The sequence below is a fragment of the Dipodomys merriami genome, unplaced genomic scaffold (genome assembly GCF_024711535.1).
Source record: "Dipodomys merriami isolate MVZ:Mamm:240054 unplaced genomic scaffold, mDipMer1.0.p SCAF_6, whole genome shotgun sequence".
Classification (NCBI taxonomy): domain Eukaryota; kingdom Metazoa; phylum Chordata; class Mammalia; order Rodentia; family Heteromyidae; genus Dipodomys; species Dipodomys merriami.
In genome coordinates, this window is record NW_027206179.1 from 72543400 (window position 1) to 72565297 (window position 21898).

General features: G+C 39.7%; 1 protein-coding gene across 3 annotated transcripts in view; it reads left to right on the forward strand.

The window, feature by feature from the left end:
• Ift88 (intraflagellar transport 88) overlaps positions 1 to 21898 on the forward strand; it is a 125860-nt gene that overhangs the window by 96901 nt on the left and 7061 nt on the right. For all 3 annotated transcript variants that reach the window (XM_070003169.1, XM_070003168.1, XM_070003166.1), the window contains one exon: positions 18710 to 18776. In XM_070003169.1, the coding sequence (XP_069859270.1) occupies positions 18710 to 18776 (67 nt within the window). The remainder of the gene's footprint in view (positions 1 to 18709; positions 18777 to 21898) is intronic.

Below are 21898 nucleotides of genomic sequence, written 5' to 3' on the forward strand. Positions count from 1 at the left end.
CATGCTTTCTTTCCTCTGTCCTTCTGCTAATGGAAAAAATTTGTCACCAAGAAAGGAAAGATACCTGGATACTGGTGGCTTATATCTATATTCCTAGCTACCCAGGATGCTGATATCTGAAGATCTATTTGAAGCCAACTGGGGTAGAAAAATCCATGAGACTCTTACTTCCAATTAACCAGCAAAAAATGGAAGTGGAGATAATGGTTCAAATGGTAGAGCATCAACCTTGAGCAAGAAAGCCAAGCAAGAACTTGAGGTCCTGAGTTTAAGCCCCACTGACAGTATACAAAAAGAACAGTTGAATGAATGAAAGAATGAATGAACAAATGAATGCAAGAAAAAAGCAAAGAAAGAAACAGAAAATGAATATACTTGTTCACTTGTTCTTGAGTAATATTAGCACTCTTCTCTATGCCTTTTCACTTTATTGCTAAAATGGTTGATTACAATGAACACTGAAGTATATATAGCTCAGTATTGCAGTACCTGCCTAGCATGCAGGAGGCTCTTGGTTTTATCCTCAGCACTGTAGACAACAGAAACAACAGCAACATCTGCTTATTTAAGTTGATGCAGGATAAGTGCAAACACTGGTCTAAGTACTCTCCATAGATTAACTGAGTTGATCATCTCACTAATCGTGTGATGCTGAATATGGAATCATTCTTTCTTCCTCCTGCTCCTGCTCCTGCTCCTGCTCCTGCTCCTGCTCCTCCTCCTCCTCCTCCTCCTTCTCTTCCTCCTCTTCCTCTTCCTCTTCCTCTTCCTTTTCTTCGTTCTTCGTTCTTCTTCTTTTTTTGCCCATCCTGGGGCTTGAACTCAAGGCCTGGGCACTGTCCCTGAGCCTCTTTGTGTTCAAGGCTAGCACTCAACCACTTGAGCCACAGTGCCACTTCCATTTTTTTTTTTCTGTTTATTGGAGACCAATGTCTCATAGACTTTCTTGCCAAAGCTGGCAAGAAACCACATTGTGGTTTGAAACCACAATCCTCAGATCTCAGACTCCTAGCCTCCTGGCTAGGATTATAGGTGTGAGCCACTAGCACCTAACAAAAGAACAAGATGTTTGGTTTTTTTGTTTTTGTGGGTCCGGGGGCTTGAACTCAGAGCCTGGGTACTGTCTCTGAGCCTCTTTGTGCTCAAGGCTAGTGCTCTACCACTTGAGCCACAGTGCCACTTATGCATTTCTATTTTTTATACATGAGATAATGGAGACACATGGAGGTTCCATAATTTGCTCCAGGTCACACAGCTATTTAGAGGCATATTTGATCTAAAATAAAAATGTTCAACATCTGGCTCCTACCCTTGTTGCCTTATCACTTTATGAATAGGAGACAAAATGGATGGCGTGTCGGGATTTTACTTAAGTCCTTAATTTTTTTCTTTCCTCCTCCTTCTTCTCCACCTCCTTCTCCTCCTCCTCCTCCTCCTCCTCTTCCCCCTCTTCCCCCTCCTCCTCTTCTTCCTCCTCCTCCTCCTCCTCTTCCTCCACACCCTACCCCTCCGCTGCTGCTGCTGCTGTTGTTGGGCTTGGGCTCCTTTTTTGCCCAAGGCTGACACTCTACCACTTGAGCCACAGCACCACTTCAGACTTTTTCTGTGATTAATTGGAGATAAGAGTCTCACAGACTTTCCTACCCAGGCTGGCTTTGAACCATTATCCTCAGATTTCAGCCTCAAGAGGATCACAGGCATGAGTCACTGACACCCAGCCAGTCCTTAATTTACATCTAGAATAGTTAGTAATTCATACCAGGAATTACATAAAATGTTCTTTCCCATCAGCCTGTCACAGCTAGGTTAGGGATAAATGTCTTGGAATTGTGCCACTCAAAAGTATTGTTTGTGGCCAGTGAACCTCAGAGGACATAGTAATGCAAAAGCATGGGTCCCAGTCCATGCTCTACTCTGGAACTTAAATCTTTGTCCATGGGGACCAGGAATTTGTGTGTACAGCACCTGTGTGTTTTAAACAAGTTTTAAGTGATTTTTATATTCACTGAAATTTGAACAACATTCAGACTTTGTACTGTTCAGGGTTACTTTGCATATGATCAAATATCAGCTCAGGATTTAGAATCTGAGTTAAGAATGAAAGTAAACATAAAGTAAATTGAGATATAGTTTTAAAAATGCTTAAAAGGGAAAATACTGTGTGTAGATGGTATAGACTTAAGAAAGAATGGTAAGGCAGTTTGGGTTTATTTGGGTCAGGATACTGCTTCTCCCTAAGCCCATAACTCCTGTTGTAAATTGTCAAGAGCTAGACATTTTTTAATAGATTGATTTTTCAGAAAAACTAGTCTTTTCCCTGGAACTTTTATGGAAAGGAAGACTGGTCTGCCCCTGTACTTGGACAGTTCAAATTTTCCTGAGTAGGAAGAAAATACACATTCTGCATTCATTAGGGTCAGAAAATGAAGTTGTTGGACATGGGAAGGCTCACCTGCCATCCTTAACAACAGGAGCCCCTGGAATCTATGAGTTTTTGAACAGTGATGTTTTTAGGTATTTTGCTCTGTTACTTCACTGAAATGTAAACTATTAACTGCAATAAAGTCTGTCAAAGATATATTGTATACACAGAAAAGAGGAAGATGCAAAGAGAAGATGAAAAAAGAAAAGTAGCAAAAATACCAAAGAGGGCTAGAAGACATAAGGAAACTATGGGAAAAATGAAAATGGATAAACAATATACAAAATTTAGAAAATTTTCACTGTTCATCCATAAATTGCAGTGCATTAATAATTAACATTTTAAAACTAAAATTTATAAGTTTTTAAATATTGAAATAGAGGAATTTTTACTTCTAGTATTTGCCATTCCTTCTCTCAGAAAGAAGCCAGGAAAAAGTTTCATGAAATCTTTCCTTTGGCTAGATTGACAAGCTATCATATGTCATTCAGAATTAATACTGAATGTTATTAGTACTTATGCTATATTTCTAGTTATAACCCCCAAATTCAAAGTAAGTATTTAATCAAACAGAAACCATTTGATTGTATTTTCTAACAGAGATGGGATTCAGTTTTAAGAGTCCTATAAAGTCATAGCTTTAAAATTGGACTGAAAAATTCAAATATTTTGAATTTCACATATGTATACAAAGTACAAAACATTTTATACATGGTTGTATTGATTAGATTACACAAAAAGTGGAATAGAATACATATCCTTAGTACCAAACATGGTGATTTATGTATTGATTACATTTTCTGAAGGAAAATTACCTATCACAGCCTTTCAAGGGCTTTGACACATTGACTTCCATTGGTTCCTTAGTTCATTCACTTGAAAGTATCTCTCAAAGTTTCCTGTGAATCATAGAGGTTCCAATGACTGTGAGAGTTGGCTTCAACATTCAAGGTACCTCGGGTATGGTGAGAAGGTAAGAGCATTAGGACACACTTGTTTCTGTCTCTGAGGCTGTGTGGCATGAAAGGCAGGCTTCAGTAAGGAGAGTGAGAGGTAAGGGGTTCTGCTTAAGAAGCAGTTCCTAGGAAAGCTACATTTCTAATGGGTGTGGTAGGACTCTTGAAGCTTGATATGGAGAGTAACAAGTGTGGGCAGAGGTCTGAGGATGCAAAATTAAGGCCAGGCTCGTTGATTCTCTGGATTTGAACTTGGAGAAACCTAGTTCTTATAGAATAACAGTATCCTGGGCTGGGGGCAAAATAGTAGACTAAAAGTGTCTACCATCTTTACTGTGAGGAAGATTCTGATAACAGAACAAACTAGATTCTGAATAGAAAAAGAAAGAACCAGAATCCATGCAATACCACAGAGAAATACCACAGGAAAGCAGTAAGGAATTCCAAGTCCATTCCAGGCTCTCCAGAGGTGGTGTGGAAGCTGAAATTTTCATTATAAGGTGGAACAGATGACCGTGATGACAGACTGCCCTTTCTAGCATCCACAAATCATTATCCCAGTTGAGAGAATTTTCAGACAGCACCTACTCTGAGATTGAAGACTAGTCTTGGTGAAGAAAGGCATTGTTTTGCACTCTTACCTCAAAGAGGGATTATAAGATACCACTTGAGAGAGTGCTTGTTGATGGAGATGGAAGTTTCTCAGGGTACCTGAGAACATGGAACAATCACAGGTCAAGTAGTCTGCACATCTCTCTATAGAATCTGAGTATGAGTTTTCACAGGCAGTGGTTGAGGTGGCAAGCACCAGTGGCTCCAGCCTGTAATACTAGCTACTCAAGAGGTAGAGATCTCGAGGATTGGTGTTCAAGGTCAGTCCTGGCAGCAAATTTGGTGAGACTCCAAAATAACTAGCATAGGAACAGGCATGGCTTAAGTGGTGCCACCCAACCAAGCACAAGACCTTAAGTTCAAACCTCATTACTGCCAAAGCAAAACAAAACAAAGAAGTAGAGATGAGGTAGAGTGTCCAGCAAGGCCCTGCAGAGATGTTTGAGCTCTGAGGATATACACTGGCAGCTTAGATGCCCGATATAGTTGCTGGAGATGCCTGGAGAGGTGGGCTGTGAGACTTGGGACTTTCTGCTGAGGCAAGCAGCAGAGCCATGAGCGTGGCAGTCACTCTAGTCCTCAAAGGAAAACATCTCAACATACCCAACAGGTTTCATTAAGGTAGCTGGTAGAGGCTTGGGCTCTCTTAGGCATGGCCTGATGGCCTGAGGCCAGGGAAGCAATAAAATTTGGTGCCTGACACTTGCTAAATACTCTCTCTTCTTTTTGTTGTGTGGGTCAGAGCCTTCCTACCCCAACCCATGCCTTTTGAACTCCACAAAGGCACATGATTGGTAGTTAGGTAAGTGAATAGAGATACAGACAGACAGATGAGAACAACAGAAAAATCTTACTTTGGATGTTATGTCTTTATTTCTACTTAGATTTGGTGGTTTTAATTTTACATTTAGAGTTTTTTTTGTATGTCCAATATAGGTAATTTTGCTCTTCCACCTATTTAGTTGTTTTTTTTTTCCTTCCCAGTACTGAGGCTTTACTTAGGGAACTCTTGCTTGGCTTGGCTTTTTTGCTTGACACTCTAGAACTTGAGCCATATCTCCACTTTGGACTTTTTGCTGGTTATTTGGAGGTAAAAATAAAATCTGGTAGATTTGTCTCCCCATGCTGGCTCTCAAGTGTAAATTTTAGAACTCAACTTTCTGAGTAGCTAGGATTATAGGTGAGATCACTAGTGTCCCCTCCATTTACTTTTTAATTGGGCTCCCTTCCTTTTCTGTATAGTCATTGTATCGGAGCCACATACCTTTCAGTATGCAATCTTTTTTGGGGGGGTCCGGTCGTGGGGCCTGAACTCTGGGCCTGGGCGCTGTCACTCAGCTCTTCAGCTCAAGGCTAGCGCTCTACCACTTGAGCCACAGCACCACTTCCTGCTTTTTTCATTTTGCTTTATGTGATGCTGAGGAATCAAACCCAGGGCCTCTGGCATGCAAGGTAAGTGCTCTACCACTGAGCCATCTTCCCAGCCCCTCAGTATGCAATATTAAATCCTATTTTCTTCCCTTTCTTATAGTCCTTCATTTAACCTTTCCTTCTACCTACAACTAGAACTGCTTTCTTTTTCATATTTTGTTCTTTGTTTCCTCATCCCTAATCTTTATTACCTATACTTATTACCTACCTGGTAACTAGATTGCCTGAACATCTTTTGTTGTTGTTGTTATTTTGTGTGTGTGTGTGTGTGTGTGTGTGTGTGTGTGTGTGTGTGTGTGTGTGTGTGTGTGTGTGTGTGTTTTATCTGTCCAGTTTTGTTCATTTCTCCTTCCTCCTTAAACCCAGTGTTAACCAAACCTTTTCTACTTCATTCTACATTCTCATTCCCCTCTTCTGTTAAACTCAGCTGACACCTTTTTTTTTCCTATGTAACACTTTGTGTTATTCAATAGTATTATCCCTCCATCTCCTTCCCACTGCCACTCTGGTTAACTAAGGTCTTTTCAGATCATAAAGATAAATCTTTTCTTCTGTATTCATCTAAGATACAGAAACAGTAACTAGTCTTCTTCATTAGAGATTGCTGCAAACATAAGGTGGTCATTTAACAACTTCAGTAGCTTTTGTAGGCAAGGTCTCTCATCCAGAGTGGAGAAGTCTACACATAGTGTCTTGAGCATTGAAATTGATTATTTGACTACTAGATCACACTCCTTCAATCTAGTAACATGAAAATACATTACTAGCCAGACATTACCCAGTCTTAAGTACTCTCTGAAAAACCATCTAAAAAGCAAGAGATTGAAACATCTACGTAAACAATAGGCCCTAGGTGCATAAATCCCACAAAAAGTCACAAATTTCATGTATAATCAAGGCATCAGTCTCCCTAAAAAGCCAACAACTCCACAATATAGGACATATGATAGTGAAGAAAAAGAAAGTTCAGTGAATCAAACATCAAATGACATGAATGATTAATAAAATTAATGAAAGAAATATAGCAGCTGAATGAATTTAAAAAGCATACAAACAACTCACTGAGCTGAAAGAATTTAAACAATTGGATAAAATAAAAAAGACTGCAGGATATGAAAGAGGAATATAATGACAATAAAATAAGTAAGGTATTACTGAAGGCAAAGCAGAGAAATTAAAGATATTGGAAAACACTAAAAAAATTTAAAATGGGATTTGCAGGTTTCTTGGGATACTGTGAATTATGAAGATAGAAGGAAAAGAGAGAATCTGAAGGCTTTTATTCAATAGAATAAAAGCAGAACTTGAAAGAGTAGGTCATCTTGGAAGAGGAGGCTTACCCAACAAAGCAAAATCAGAGAAATACCCCTAGACATTTCAGTTAAGACACTGAATATACAGAATCAAGAAATACTATTGAAATGTGCAAAGAAGAAGCCACAGGTCACATGCAATGGCGAGCCCATTAAATTAACAGCAAATTCCTCCACACAAACTCTTACATGGAAAGATAAAATCTAAACTCTGAAGGATGATAATTTTCAACCTAGATTGATATGCCCATCATAATCATTGAGGGACAACCAAAGCATAGTATGATAGATGGAACTTTGGAGAACTATTTGTGGTGGTGATTTTTCTTTCCAGTTTATTGCTGACATTACTAGAAGAATGATGATGCCTTCAGGTATGTGTGATCTGGTGGTGGAAGAGCTCAGGAAGCAGGCCTCTACCCAATATGCCCTGGGAAGCTACAGGGAGACTCCCAAGTTAGCAGCATCAGTTTGGCATTGGTTCCTTCTGTACTAGCTTTTATTTTATTTCTTTGTTTATTTAGTCTGTCGTGGGGCTTGAACTCTGGGCCTGAGTGCTATTCCTCAGCTCTTCAGCTCAAGGCTAGCACTTTACCACTTGAGCTACAGCACTGCTTCTGGTTTTTTGAGTGGTTTCTTGGAGATGAGAGTCTCAAGGACTTTCCTGCTCCGGCTGGCTTTGAACTGCGATCCTCAGATCTCAGCCTCCTGAGTAGCTAGGATTACAGGCGTGAGCTACCGGCACCCGACTTGTTTTTATGTTTATAGATATTTTATGTCTTTCTCCAGAGGCTTCTCTAAACAATAGCCCTACAAATTCTGGATGTGCCTACCACTTTCATTCTCTTTTCTCCTAGCCCAAGAGCGTCAGTAAATTGTTACACTTGATCTTATTTTCTCATTTCTGAGTGCCCTTCAAATCAGTCTAACCTTGGTTCCACCCATTCACACAGCTGGTCTCACTCAGATTAATTACCTCATTCAGATGACTACATGCAATGGAAACCAATTCTCAGACTGCCTTTCCTAGTGGGAGCTATGTTTGTGGTCTTGGTACTCATTCCCATTGGTTTGCTTCTATTCCTCTGGACTCACCTAGGCCAATTTAGTTCATCCTCTATGAACAAGGTAGAATCAGCTCCCTTTAGTCCTGGAATCTCAGGAGAGTATCTCAGAGTCTGATCCATGTCCTTTCAGAATTGCTGTTTTTATGACTCCTTTAAGGACTTTGCTTTTTATTTGCGAGGGAAGAATTTTGATACTAAAATGGAAAACACTACTAGTCAGATCTCTTTCCTGAAAATGTCTACAGTTTCTTGTAAATGTGAACAGTCACCCTAGGTTTGACAGATCCTGTTTCTTTAAACTTAAAACCTTGTCAAACTAATGTTTTCATAAAAGTATTGGCTTTCTCTAAAGTCATCATTACAGCTATTACAGTTGAATTAGCTGATTTTTCAAGTGCTAGAAAAAGGACAAGAATGGCATTCTGTACACTGGTGAAAGATGAGCCAGAAGAATGTGGCATAAGCAGAGAGAATCCGCGCCCTATTTCATGATTATTAAAAGGCTGGAATGTAAGGTCCGCTCCTGGATGGCTAGCAGACTCCACCCTCCTCGCAGCAAAGTCTCCACCCAGTACCTGCGTTACCTAGGCAACTGGGACACCTGGAAGAGGTCACATCTGCATCCGCTGAGGTCACATCTTAACCTGATGTGGCCACACCTTTCCCTGCCCATACCCTAGATAAGGCCTAGCGCAGGCCCAGGCTCTCTCTCTCTCTATTCTATTCTAGCTCTCTCTCTGTTCGTTTCTAGCTCTCTGCTCTCTCACTGCTCTATTCTAGCTCTCTCTCTGCTACCTATCTCCCTCTCTGTTCTTTTCTAGCTCTCTCTATCTCTCTCGCTGCTCTTTTCTAGCTCTCTCTGTTCCTCTCTGCTCTCTCTCTCTGTTCTATTCTAGCTCTCTCTCTGTTCCTCTCTGCTCTCTCTGCTCTTTTCTAGCTCTTTCCTCTCTTTCCTAGCTCTCTCTCATTCCCAGGCCTTTCCCAACCACGTGGAGTGCCAACCTTGCCTGGTCCCAGCAGGTCTACTGAATAAACCTACCCCTTACCTGGAAAAAAAAAAAAAAAAAAAGAATGTGGCATAAGCATGCAGAGTGCCTGTATGCAAGCAGGCATGCTAGGAAGTGGTCACTTGGGACACATGTATATTTACAGGAGCTGAGAGGAAGATGAAAAGGGCCTGGAAGACAGAAGATATGTTTGTTGTATCCTGTGAAGAGGCTGGCATTTCTTAAGAGATGCTGAAGCCTTTGATTCATAAAGCAGGAAGGACAGTGAGTTACTACAGTGGAAAGGTCAGTGTGTTATTCTTTGGGGCATTGCAAGGATACTTGCTGGATGAGGATACTGAGCAAGCAGTGGGAGCCTTTGGTTTACCATCTATGTGCTGTGGGCATTTCTATGTGCTGTAGGAGAAGGGAAAAAATGAGGGAAGTTGCTGAAGTAATCTTGGCTTAGTTTTCTCTTGATGAGTAAGCTAGAAAGTCAACAGGCTAGTTTATATTCCCACCAACAGTATATTAAGATTCCCTTTTGGCTGCATTCTTGCCAGCATCTGATATCATTTGTTTTCTTGATAATGGTGATTCTAACCAGGGTGAGATGGAATCTCAATATTGTTTTGATTTGCATGTTTTATGGCCAGGGATGTTAAGCATTTCTTGGTGTGTTTAATGGCCATTCTTACTTCTTCTGAAGAGCTTCTCTTTAGTTCATTACCCCACTTTAACAAAACTGAATTGTTAGTGTTTTGAGAATTTAATTTTTTAAGTTTTCTGTATATTCTGTATGATAGGCGCTATCTGATATGTAGTTGGTAAAAATCTCATTCTGTATGTTGTCCCCTCAGCAGGGTGGCTATGTCCTTTGTCATTCACAAACTTTGTAGTTTGATGCAGTCCCATTTATCAAGTCTTTCTTGATTTACTGTGCTTCTGGATCGTTACTCAGGAAGTTTTTACCTGTGCTCAGGACCCCTAATCTTTCTTCCACTCCATCCTATAAATCAGGCCCCAAAAGACAGTGGATGTGTGTTTTCCCTTACATGTGGAAGGTAGATTTAGCTTATGAACTCATAAGTAAATACATTGGAAGAATGCAAGTATAAACAAACATATTCACTGAAATATGGTAGGTTAAAGGGAGAACTCAAATAGTGTAATTTCTTAGAAAGGCAAATTCAAAGTCCAGTAAAATAAAACACCAAGAGGAGATACTTGAAAGGGGTGGGAGCAAGGAGAAAAGGGTAGATGAATAAAGAGGGGGGAGAATACAGTCAAGAATCCAGTGTATATCTTACAAAATTAAGAAGCTTGAGGGAAGGGGTGTCTGAGAATGAAGAGTGACATTCAGAAACGGCTTTTTAAAATAGCAACTCCTTTGTACACATGCTTACAGATAATTTTTTAAAAAGTCAAGAGACAGAGAAGAGCTTTGGGTTTCTAAATTGTCTATGCTGAGTTGGGCAGGGAAGGAGTGTAGAAGAGCAGAAAGTAGGTGTTTTCAGCCCAACAAGCAGATGGATAGGAGTGAGGAGAGTGAAAGGCTCCAAGACAAGGAGCAGGTGTGGGCAGTGTGTGGACCGTATAGTGCGTGCCTTCTCAGTGTCCTGTTGTGACCCAAGGTCACATATGCAGAGTATAAGAGCTGTCCTCAGTGGTGGTCTGAGAAGCTGTTAGGTCCCTTGAATATTGGTCTTGTTGAGGCAGGCAAACTGTTTGCAAGCTGGACACCGGTGGCTCCCACCAGTAATCCTCGCTACTCAGGAGGCTGAGATCTGAAGATTGTGGTTCAAAGCCAACCCAAGCAGGAAAGTCGGTGAGACTTATTTCCAATAAACTACCAGAAAACCAGAAGTGGCGCTGTGGCTCAAGTGCTCACCTTGAGCTGAAGACCTCTGGGACAGCACCCAGGCCCAGAGTTAGAGCCCCATTACCGACCAAAAACAAAACAAAACAAAACAAAATCCCCCCAAAACAGGTCTTTAAGGTTTACTTGAATAGATGAAAAGTTTTGAAGTAAAATCAGATTATAGAGGTTGATATTCTTGTTTTGTTATCTATTTTGTTAAATATTTCAAGATTTTCTTTTGTCTGTGAAGACAATGAGGATTGAAGTTTTAAGGAAAGTCTCTTTATACCTTTTTTTTCATTTGCTTCTTTTTGAGATAGTTGAGCCCATCGTGGCTTAGGACTCATGATTCTCTTGAGTATTGGGATTACAAACATGTAGCATCATGCCTAGCCTTCCTTACTTTTTAATAGAAAAAAAGTTGGCCATGTTTTCTTTTTTTTAATATAATTTTTTTATTGTAAAGATATAGAGTGTTACAGTTACATGAGTAAGTTAATGACCACATTTTCTATCAAGCATTGTTACCGCTTCCTTTTTCCCCTATCATCCCTTCCCTCCCCACCTACCCAACTCTTCCCTTCCCCACAGAAGTTGTAAAGTTTGTTTTCAACATAGTGTTTTGTACATCTCATTGTTACAATGGGTCAACAAGTATCCTTGTTTAGCATCATCTTATATGGTCATATGTACATAGCTTTTGACCTTTTCTGCTTGTCTGGTAAGATTATCCAAGACATATAGTAGTTATTGCAAATAAGGAAAACTATAGGACCTATATTTTGGGGGGTCTGACTTTCCTCACTTAATATAATGTTTTCCAAGTCTTTCCATTTCCTGATAAATGGGCAAATGTCATTCTTTCTCATGGAGGAATAAATATATGTAATATATCTATATATATATCTATATACAAAATTTATCACATTTTCGTGATCCATTCATCTACTGAGGGATATCTGGGTTGGTTCCATATCTTCTATGGTGAATAATGCTGCAATAAACACAGATGTCCTGGTAGCTTTAGAATGACCTTGTTTGTGATTGTTTGGGTAAATGCTCAAAAGTGGGATTGCTGGGTCATAGGGGAGCTCTATGTGGAGTCTCTTGAGGAACCTCCATACTGCTTTCCAAAGTGGTTGAACAAGTTTACACTCCCACCAACAATGCAGTAGAGTCCTCTTTTGGCCACGTCCCCTTCAGCATCTGTTGATATTAGATTTCTTGATTATAGCCATTCTAACTGGGGTGAGGTGAAATTCAATTTGTTTCGATTTGCATTTCTTTTATGGCTACAGAAGTTGAGCATTTCTTCATGTGTTTATTGGCCATTCTTATTTCCTCTTTAGAGAAGACTCTCTTTAAGTCTTTAGCCCACTTATTAATGAGGCGGTTATTTCTTTGAGGATTTGTTGTTGGAGGATTTAATTTTTGAGTTCTAGGTATATTTTAGATATGAGGCCCATGTCCATTGTATGGCTTGTGAAGATCTCTCAATCTGTGGGCTTTCTATTGATCTTTCTAGCTATGTCCTTTGCCATGCAGAAGATCTGCAGTTTCATGCAATCCAATTTGTCCAACCTTTCTTTGATTTGTTGTTTTTCTGGGTCTTTATTAAGGAAAATTTGGCCTTTGCCAAGGAGCCCTAGAGTTTCTCCTATTCCTTCCTGTAATATTTTCAGGATATCTGCTTTTACTTTGAAGTCTTTGATCCATTTGGAGTTGATTCTGGTGCAGGGTGATAAATACGGATCTAGCTTTAGTTTTCTACAGGTGTTCAACCAATTTTGCTGGCATGATTTACTGAAGAGGCTGTCTTTTTTACATTCTATTTTTTAGCTCCCTTATTGAAGATTAGGTGGCTGTACGTCTGTAGGTTCAGTTCTGGATCTTCAGTTCTATTCCATTGGTCCTCAAGTCTGTTTTTGTGCCAGTATCAAGCTGTTTTGACTACTGTAGCTTTGTAGTAGAGTTTGAAGTTTGGTATAGATATTCCTCTAGCACTGTTCTTTTTGCTAAGAATTGTTTTTGTTATTTGGAGGTCTTTTATTGTTCCCATATGAATTTTTGGATTGCTTCTTCTATTTCATTGGAGAATGGGGTTTGGATATTGATAGGGATCTCATTGATAGCCTTTGGCAGTGTTGCCATTTTCACAATGTTAATCCTACCAATCCAGGAACATAGGAAGTTTTTTCCGCTTCCTAAGTTCTGCTTTAATTTCCTTTTTCAGGTTTTTAAAGTTTTCATCATAGAAATCTTTCAGTTCTTCAGTTAACTCCTAGGTATTTTATTTTTGGGGGGGGCTATTGCAAAAGGAGTTGCTTTCCTGATTTGAGCCGGGCTCTTCTGCTTATTGGCATACAGAAAAGCCATTGATTTTTGAGGGTTAATTTTATACCTTGCTACTTTGCCAAAGTTTCAGATCAGCTCAAGTAACTTGGGAATGGAGTCCATGGGGTGCTTTAAATACAAGATCATGTCATCTGCAAAGAAGGAGAGTTTTACTTCATCTTTCCCTATTTGGATCCCCTTTATATTTGCATCTTGTCTTATTTCTCTAGCTAGGCATTCTAATACTAAATTGAAGAAAAATGGAGAGAGTGGACATCCTTGCCTCATTCCTGAGTTTAAAGGAAATGGCTTTAGCTTTTCCCCATTAAGTATAATGCTGGCTGTAGGTTTGTCTTACACAGCCTTTATTATATTGAGGAAAGTTCCATGGATTCCTACTTTTTCCAGAGCTTTCATCATAAAGTGGTGTTGGATCTTGTAAAATGTTTTTTCTGCATCTATTGAGATAATCATGTGGTTTTTATCCTTGTTCTTGTTGATGTGATGAATTTATATTAATTGAATTGTATATATTGAACCAGCTTCGCATCCCTGAAATGAATCCTGTTTGATTTTAGTGTATGATTTTTTTTTTATGAGTTGTTGAAGTAGATTGGCCAAAATTTTGTTAAGAAGTTTTGCATCGATGTTCACCGAAGAAATGGTTGATAGTTTTCTTGCTTTGATGAGTTCTTGCCTGGTTTTGGGATGAGGATTATGATGGCTTCATACAGTTTGGTAGTGAACTTTCACTTTCAATTTCATTGAAAAGTTGGAGGAGTATTGGTGTGAGTTCTTCTTTGAAGGCCTTGTAGAATTTTGCTGTAAATCCATCCAGTCCTGGACTTTTCTTAGATGGGAAGTCTCTTATTGCTTGCTGTTTCTATTTCGATGCTTGATATGGGTCTGTTAAGTTGGTTTGAATTATCTTGGTTTAGTTTGGGCATGTCAATATTTGCTAGCAATTCTTCCATTTCTTCCAGATTCTCAAACTTATTAGCATAAAAGTTTGAGAAGTATTCTCTTACAATGTTCTGACTCTTGGTTGTTTCTGTGGTGATGTTACCATTCTCATCTCTGAGTTTGTTTATTTGGTGGAGTTCTCTTCTTTTTCTGCTAAGATTTGGAAAAGGTCTGTCAATTTTGTTAGTTTTTTCGAAGAACCAACTCTTTGTTTTGTTGATTCTTTTTATGTTTTTTTTGGACTCTAATTCATTTAATTCTGCTTTAATTTTAATTGTTTCAGTCTATTGGATTGGGGGTTAGCTTGTTGCTCTTTTTTAAGGAGGTTCAGGTACCTAGTTAAATTGTTGGTTTTAGATCTCTCCAATTTGTTGATGTAGGAGCTCAGAGCTACAAATTTGCCTCTGAGTACTGCCTTTGTTGTGTCCCAGAAGAGCTGGTAATTTGTGTGTTTATTTTTGTTGAATATCATGAACATTTGAATTACCTTTCTAATCTCTTGCATGACCCACTGGGGTTCAACAGTGTGTTGTTCAGCCTCCATGTGTTACAGGATTGTCTTTGGTAGCTTTTGGTGTTGAATTGTAATTTTATTCCCTTGTGGCTAAGAAAATGCAGGGTATAATTTCAGTGTTTCTGAATTCGGAAAATTTGTTTTGTGACCTAAAATGTGGTCTGTTTTGGAGAATGTCCCATGTGCTGCTGAGAAGAACGTGTATTCTGATGCTGCTGGGTGAAATATTCTGTAAATGTCTGTTCAGTCTCATTTCTCTATACAGTTGTTTAGATCCAAGTTTTCTCCGTTAAGTTTTTGCCGGGTTGATCTATCCAGAGGGGATAGTGGTGTGTTAGAGTCCCCAACAATTAATGTCTTTGGATCTATGTGAGATTTGAGGGAAAGTAGTATTTCTTGGATAAATTTGGGAGCTCCATTATTTGTTGAGTAGCTATTTAGAATTGTAATATCCTCCTGAAAGAGAGATCCCTTAATTAGTAGATAATGACCTTTTATCTCTTCTTGCTAATTTTAATTTGAAGTCTATTTTATCTGATATTAGGATTGCAACTCCCACCTGTTTATGGGGGCTGTTTGCTTGGTAGATTTTATTCCAGCCTTTCATTTTCAGAATTTTTTTTTTTGTGGGAAAGGTGTGTCTTTTGAAGGCAGCAGATAGAAGGATCTTGCTTTTTGATCCAACTAGACAATTGGAGAGTTTAGTCCATTAATATTGAGAGTTAGGACTGAGAGGTGTTTGGTATTTCCTGTCATGCTATCCACCTTCTTGGGGACTGTGCCAATTGGGTTTTTCCTTTGCTTTTTGGGATTCTCTGGAGGCTGTTTCTTGGCCTTTATTGTGCTGTTGTTGGTTTTCTATGGACATCTTTCTATAGGACATCTTTAAGTATCTTTTGTAGGGGTGGTTAGGTGGAGATATATTATTTCAATTTTTCTTTGCTGTGGAAGTGTTTTATTTGTCCTTCTGTTATGAATGAGAGTTTATCTGGGTAAAGTGTTCTTGGTTGATAGCTTTTGTTTTTAGGGCATGGCATACATCATTCGTGGCTCTTCTTGTTTTAATTGTCTCTGGTGAGAAATCTGAAGTTATTATGATTGGTTTCCCTTTTTAGGTGATTGATCTTTTCTCCTTGACAGCTTTAAGGATCCTTTCTTTGGTCTGAATTGATCCTGTGTGGATTACAATGTGACATTGGGATGTCCTCTTCTAGACTGGTCTATTTGGGGTTCTAAAGGCTTCTTGTATTTGAATAGACCTATCTTTTTGCATGTTTAGGAAGTTCTCTGCTATGATCCTGTTACATTAATTTCCTAGACTTTGAACTTCTGTATCTAGATTCTCCTCTACACCCATTATCCTCAGATTAGGCCATCTGATGGTGTCTTCTAGCTGTTGAGTAGATCTGTCATATTTCTTGGATTTGTCTTGAATAGTTTTCTGTTCTTTGTCTATAGTATCTGGGCTGTCTTCAGTCCCAGAGATTCAATCTTCTGTATGGTCTAACCTACTTTCTACTTTGTTTTGTTTTGTTTTTTCTTTTTCTTCTAATTGGTCAGATTTGATGACTTCAAATTCTTTGTGGAGCTTTGTTTTAGATCCTGTATGGCCTTTCTTTATTTTGTTTTCAGTGTTCATTCTCAAATTCCTTAGTTGATTGGTTATGGTTTCATTGGACTCCCTTTCCTTCTATTGGGCTTCATTCAACATTCCCTTTGTGGCCTTCTGGATTGCTCCAGCTGTCTGTTCATGGATTCCATGAATGCCTCAATCTTTGTGTATTGTCATTCTGCTCATGCAGTTCCTCTATTAATCTTAGATTAGCCTCCTCATGCTCACAATATTCCTGTATTAATCTTTGGTTATATTCATCACGCTCACGATATTCCTGTATTAATTTTTGGTTTGCCTCATCATGCTCATGCATTTCCCTATCACACTCACAGTAAGACCTTTGCAGGCTTTCAAACTTTTCATTCAGCATGTTTAACAGTATTGTTTGTAGAGCATTTTGGGAACTCTCCTCTGGGTTATTCATTGACTGCTCTGTTGCCTGATTGTCATGAGTAGGAGTTGAAATACCTGGACTTGCCATTTTTCTTGTGTTTCTGCTTGTTCTGCCTATTTTCATATGATAGCCAAATCGATTCTGAACTAGAACACTAAGGCAGGCATCAACCAGAGCCCTGTAGTTGCACATATTGTTTGATCCAGACAAAATGGGTACAGATACAATCTAGTTCAATATATACAATCTAGTTCAACAACAAACAGCTAGGGATCAATGTGCTAAGAAAAATCAAGTAAGGGGTCAGCAGACTAGAAATTACTAGGTTTAGGGAGACTTGTCAGGAGAAAATAAGATTGGAGGAATGCATGGAGGCAAGTGAGAAGAAGCAGGAATATCAGGAAAGGAGACAAGAGATAAAGAGAAAGGAAGGATAAAAAATGAAAAATTTAAAATGAAACACTTAAAATTATGTAAGTATAAAGAAGTAACTCTAAGAGCGCTAGCCTTGAGCTGAAGAGCTGAGGGATAGTGCCCAGGCCCAGAGTTCAGGCCACATGACCGGACCCCCTCTCTCCCCCCCAAAAAAGAAGTAATTCTACAGCTAATGGAGTGTAGGCTGGGAGTTTGTGAATTGAGTAGTCAATATCAGAATTAAGTATGTACACAATGAAAGATAAGGTCTAATAATCAAAGACAGATATATATCTGGGTATGAACAGAACAGCAATTAAGTAATGCAAAAATAAAAATAAAAACCTAGAAGGATCAAAAAGGAAAAGAGTATAAAGAGAATATTAAAAGAAAAAAAGAAACAACAACAATAACAAAGTAAAGCCAAAACAAAAAGAAACCTAAAATAAAAATGAGAAAAATAGACAACAGTTTAAAAAAAATAGGTAGAAAAAGCTCTTTGAAAAAAAGTTTTTTTTGAGGAGGGGGGGGCAGGGACAGTTCTTGTGTTCCCACTGTCTGTAGGCAGTCTCTTGGTGGTGGAGTCTCTGGTTTGCTTGTCCTGTGGCTTAGTTAGTTTCTTAAATCATATTGTTTGAGCAGGAAGCTCTGCCTCACCCCGGAGTTTATGTCCCTCCTCCCAGGCTAGTTCAGTGGGAGGGCGATCTACTGTGAGTGACACAAAAGAGCAAGGTGGCTGTTTCCTCTAGCTTGGAGTTGCTATGAGGGGTGCTAGTTTGTAAATTGGGCTGTGGCCTGTCAGATGCTTTACCCTGATGGTCTAGCTCCTGAGATACTCAATCAGCCCAACCTGGAGCCAATCTCAGGATTTATATGTACCAAGTTTCCAATTGCTCAAGGGGCTGTAGTTTGCTTCCTGTGCACAGCTGGGTAGGGTAGTTTCTGGCTCTGTTTACCCACTAAGGAGAATCTGCCCTGTCCACGAGGAGGTGCCTCTGCTTGGGAGGGGCAACTCTTCTCAGGAGTGGAGCTGAGGCCTGCCGCAGGTCAAATAGTGCTAGCTGCTCTGGTCAGGTCCATGACAGTATCAAAGATGGAGTTTTTCTCCTGCGGTGGGGGAGAGGCTACCTTCCCATTGCTGCTCGGTGAGAATGAGTTATGATGTCTTGAGGTACTCACACCTCTCCCTTGGTTTCCAGGTCGTCCACTTCCACAGTCTGCGACTGTCTGGGGTTGACCGAATAAAGATTTCTGCTCCTTGTTGGTTCTTGCTGGCTATGAGTAGAAGCCACTCTGGGGCCTTTGTCCTGAGCTCTCAGTGTTGAATATGGTGGCCAGTGGCAGCAGCCGCCTCCACTGCTGCAGTCCCAAACCGTGGTTGCTTGAATCTGTGTCCTTAACTAAGCTGCCTGAGTTTTTCCTCAGAGACTCTTATCTCCATCCAATTAACTAGTAAAACAAAACAAAAAAACAAAATGAAAACAAACTAGAAAGTGGAAGTGTGGTTCAAATGGTTAGAATACCAGTCTTGAGTAAAAATGCCAAGCTAGCAACAGAAGGCTCTGAGTTCAAGCTCTAGTACTAGAACAACAAAAGACATTGTTGAGTTGCTTGTGTGAGCAGTGATACACTGGGCTTTTGAATGAAAATGCCCTTTAAATATTCTATGAGTCAGGGAAGGTGACGTTTTCCTCCCAATAGGATTCAAGTGTTGATGAATTCGTGCTCAGAGTTACATAGGAATGTCAATTTTAAATTCAGCCTTTGGTGTATTCAGTTTTGAAGGAATGTCATTACTTTTCTAAATTTGTCTTCTTATTGGTCTAGCGCATCAAGTCTGGCAGAGATGGCAGTGGGGGCTCCCGAAGCAAATGGGAGGGGAGCACTGGCAATGGTAAGTATTTACTTTGCTGAGAGGCTGGGTTTGACAGATTCCAGTATATGGGATTCTGGAAACATTCTTCAAAATCACCCCAAAGTATCCTTTATATGTTTGTATTGTTTGTTCTGCATATGTTGTATCTGTTTGTTCTGCACACAGTACAGTTTCACTCATTCTAGTTTGGTAAGCGAGTACTGTGATATGAATGTTTGTAAGTGTTACCATATTTCAGTTCTTCAACATACCTGTTATCACCTACTAATTGATTCATTGAGTTCATGCTGGATAGTTCATCATAAATGGGCATACAAATGAGTTTTACTGTGTTTGCTTGCTTCATAGAGCACTGAGAGATCCAGATATTTTGTCTGGTGTTCTAGAACCAGTACAGCTATTTAGAATCTGTGTTGATCATGATAGCACCTATCTTTCTGGGATCGAGCCTTGTAAATGGTATATACTATAAGTGATTCTAAAGTTCTTGGCAAGTCTAAAATTCCTTGAGTTTAACTCTTTGAAGCATCATTTCTTAGGAAGTTTTCTGAAGTTTTCCATTCCTTTCTCCCATGAAGGAAGTATAAGTGAATATTAATAGAACTTTAGTGGAATAGAAAAAAATGTTAAATTGGGATCTATAAATAGCCTAGGCACAAATCTGAGAGATACTGACCTGCACTTAGACCTGGCCCCAGGTAACTGCAGCTGAGGTCTGTTACAGCTGTTCTCATCCAGGAATGCAACAGAAAAATGTAATTCTTACTTTTGGTTCTTCTTTAATTGGTCCTTAGCATATCTTGGATATATGCTCTATGCCATACACCACACAGAGAGTCAAGGAAATTGAATTGGAAAGATAGACACACAGGTGAATGCTGCTGCCAGTACTGCCTGGCACATGTTGTCTGACTTTCCCAGGGAGAGAAAGATTGCTTCTTGAAATAGCTCAGCTTTGCCAGCTATATCTATGCAGTGATAAGCATCAGTGGCACCTAGTTTTAGTCATTCTAGCTTGTCCACCTGAACCTCACACTCCTGACCTATTTACCCTTAGGCCACAAAAACCATTACTCAGAGCTTGAGCAATTGGTAGAAGCAGCATTGAGTGCTAGTCCCAGGAGCACTCTAGATAGTCTGCCACACTCTCCCTTCCCGTAGCCCTCAGCTATCTCCTTACCTTCTCTCCTGCCCAATTCCTGCTTAATGATACATTTGACCATTGGGGATTTATCAGGCTGAGGTTTGGGTCTGAGAGTTTTGGCCTATCAGTTCTTTATAAACCAGAGAATATATAGGTCCTCTATCCCTTAACCAAAATCTTGGACTGGAAAGGTTATAGAAACCAGAACTTTTGCAAGAGTAGAAAAAATAGTATAGTAAATTAGCCTTATGTCCAATAATATCCATACTTAGCACCTCATAGTCAAACCCAGAATTTCTTACTAATTCAGTATCAGTTATAAGTATCAATACTAGGAGAATGAAGACTATAAATAGCTTCAAATAAAGTTTTATGTTCAAGTGAAACAGCTTTCAGACCCCACGCTAAGGGTATAGGACTATCAGGTTAGGTCTGGCCATTCACCTCCATACGCCAAATGAAGAGACATGGTAAAGAGTAGAGAAAGTAGTTCTTACATGGCAACCATGGGAAGACAGCACTTCCATACATCTTCATAAGTCTTTCATGATAAGATGTTGGCTTCGGGTTAAATAGGGAAAATTGAGGGCAGGGCACGAGAAAGGTATACATAGTTAAAACAGTCCCAAGTCAAAGGTATTGTAATGGTTGATTATTAGTTCAGCCTTTGTCACTTTATTACTGGAATAGATCAAGAACAAGGTGGTCTCCTTAACTTTTGTCTGTTTGCTTTAAGGTAATGTTAAAATAAAATTGTTTGAGGAGCAGTTTGCCTTCCATGCAAGGTAGTTATCTGAATCTCTCCTTTTCTCCTGCAAAAAAAGGGACTGAAGTAGAGAATAGCTCGGATCAAAGGGCATAGATATGAACTTGGGGGATCTTTAGTTATTTTATAGGACTCAGGAAAAGTATCTTTTAATTTGCCTCACTTGAAAACCTTTCTTCTATGGCTCTTAAGAATTTGGAATTGCATTAGTGACTGTGGATCTCTACTCAAAGAAAAATGATTAAAATCAAGAACTCAGGAGATGGGAAGAAAGTTAATCAATTAAAAGAAATTCTAGAAGCTTCCCCAGACCAACTTGGTGGATCTTGCTGTGAGCAGTAGAAATATTCTGTATGAGCGCCCTTGAAATTGACTGTCCAATTAGAGTAAGTGAGCAACCTTTAGGGAAGTGGTATTAAAATTTTAGGACCAGCCTCACCTTCCAACTCTTTGAGCCAGTGAGCATCCTGGAACCCTCCCTGAACTAATGATCAACCATTACAATACCTTTGACTTGGGACCGTTTTAACTATGTATACGTTTCTCGTGCCGTGCCCTCAATTTTCCCTATTTAACCCGAAGCTAACATCTTATCATGAAAGACTTATGAAGATGTATGGAAGTGCTCTGCCAACATGCCTTAGAACCTCAGGGCTTATGAAGGGCATGCTTCAACCCTAAGAACTGCTGACAGAGGATGGTGATTCTCAGAGCCCATAGGAGGGAGAGCAGGCCTAGGGTCCCTCTGTGATCCAAGGGGAGCTAAATAAGACACTAGCAGGAAGAACAGCAAGGCTGCTCCACCGTGAGGGAGAGGCATTTCCTGGCTCACCCTCCTCAGTGCTACTCCATCAGTTTAAGCAGTTGTTCTTTGCTTTCTTCAGTCCATCTCAGTCCAACATGAAAAGTCCTAGAGTACAAGTGAGCTCTGTTCTCACATAAAGGGCTATTCAGGTAGAGGGAGAAAAAAGGCATTTTTCCAAGCAGGATTTCATGTTGCTTGGTTGGCTTGGCACAAGTGTAAAGTATCAAACAGGCCTTTCCTGATGTGCTTGCTTATTGGGTTTATTTTCTTTTTTCCTCTTCCCATTTACCTTTTTGAGCCTTATTTTCTGACCCCTCAAGCATATGTTACTCCTAACTTCTTTGCTTTTCCTGTAGCCAGATTTTATTGCCTCTGCTAACAACCAGGCAAGTGTTGGACTTTCTTCAGTTCAAGGTACAGGCCAC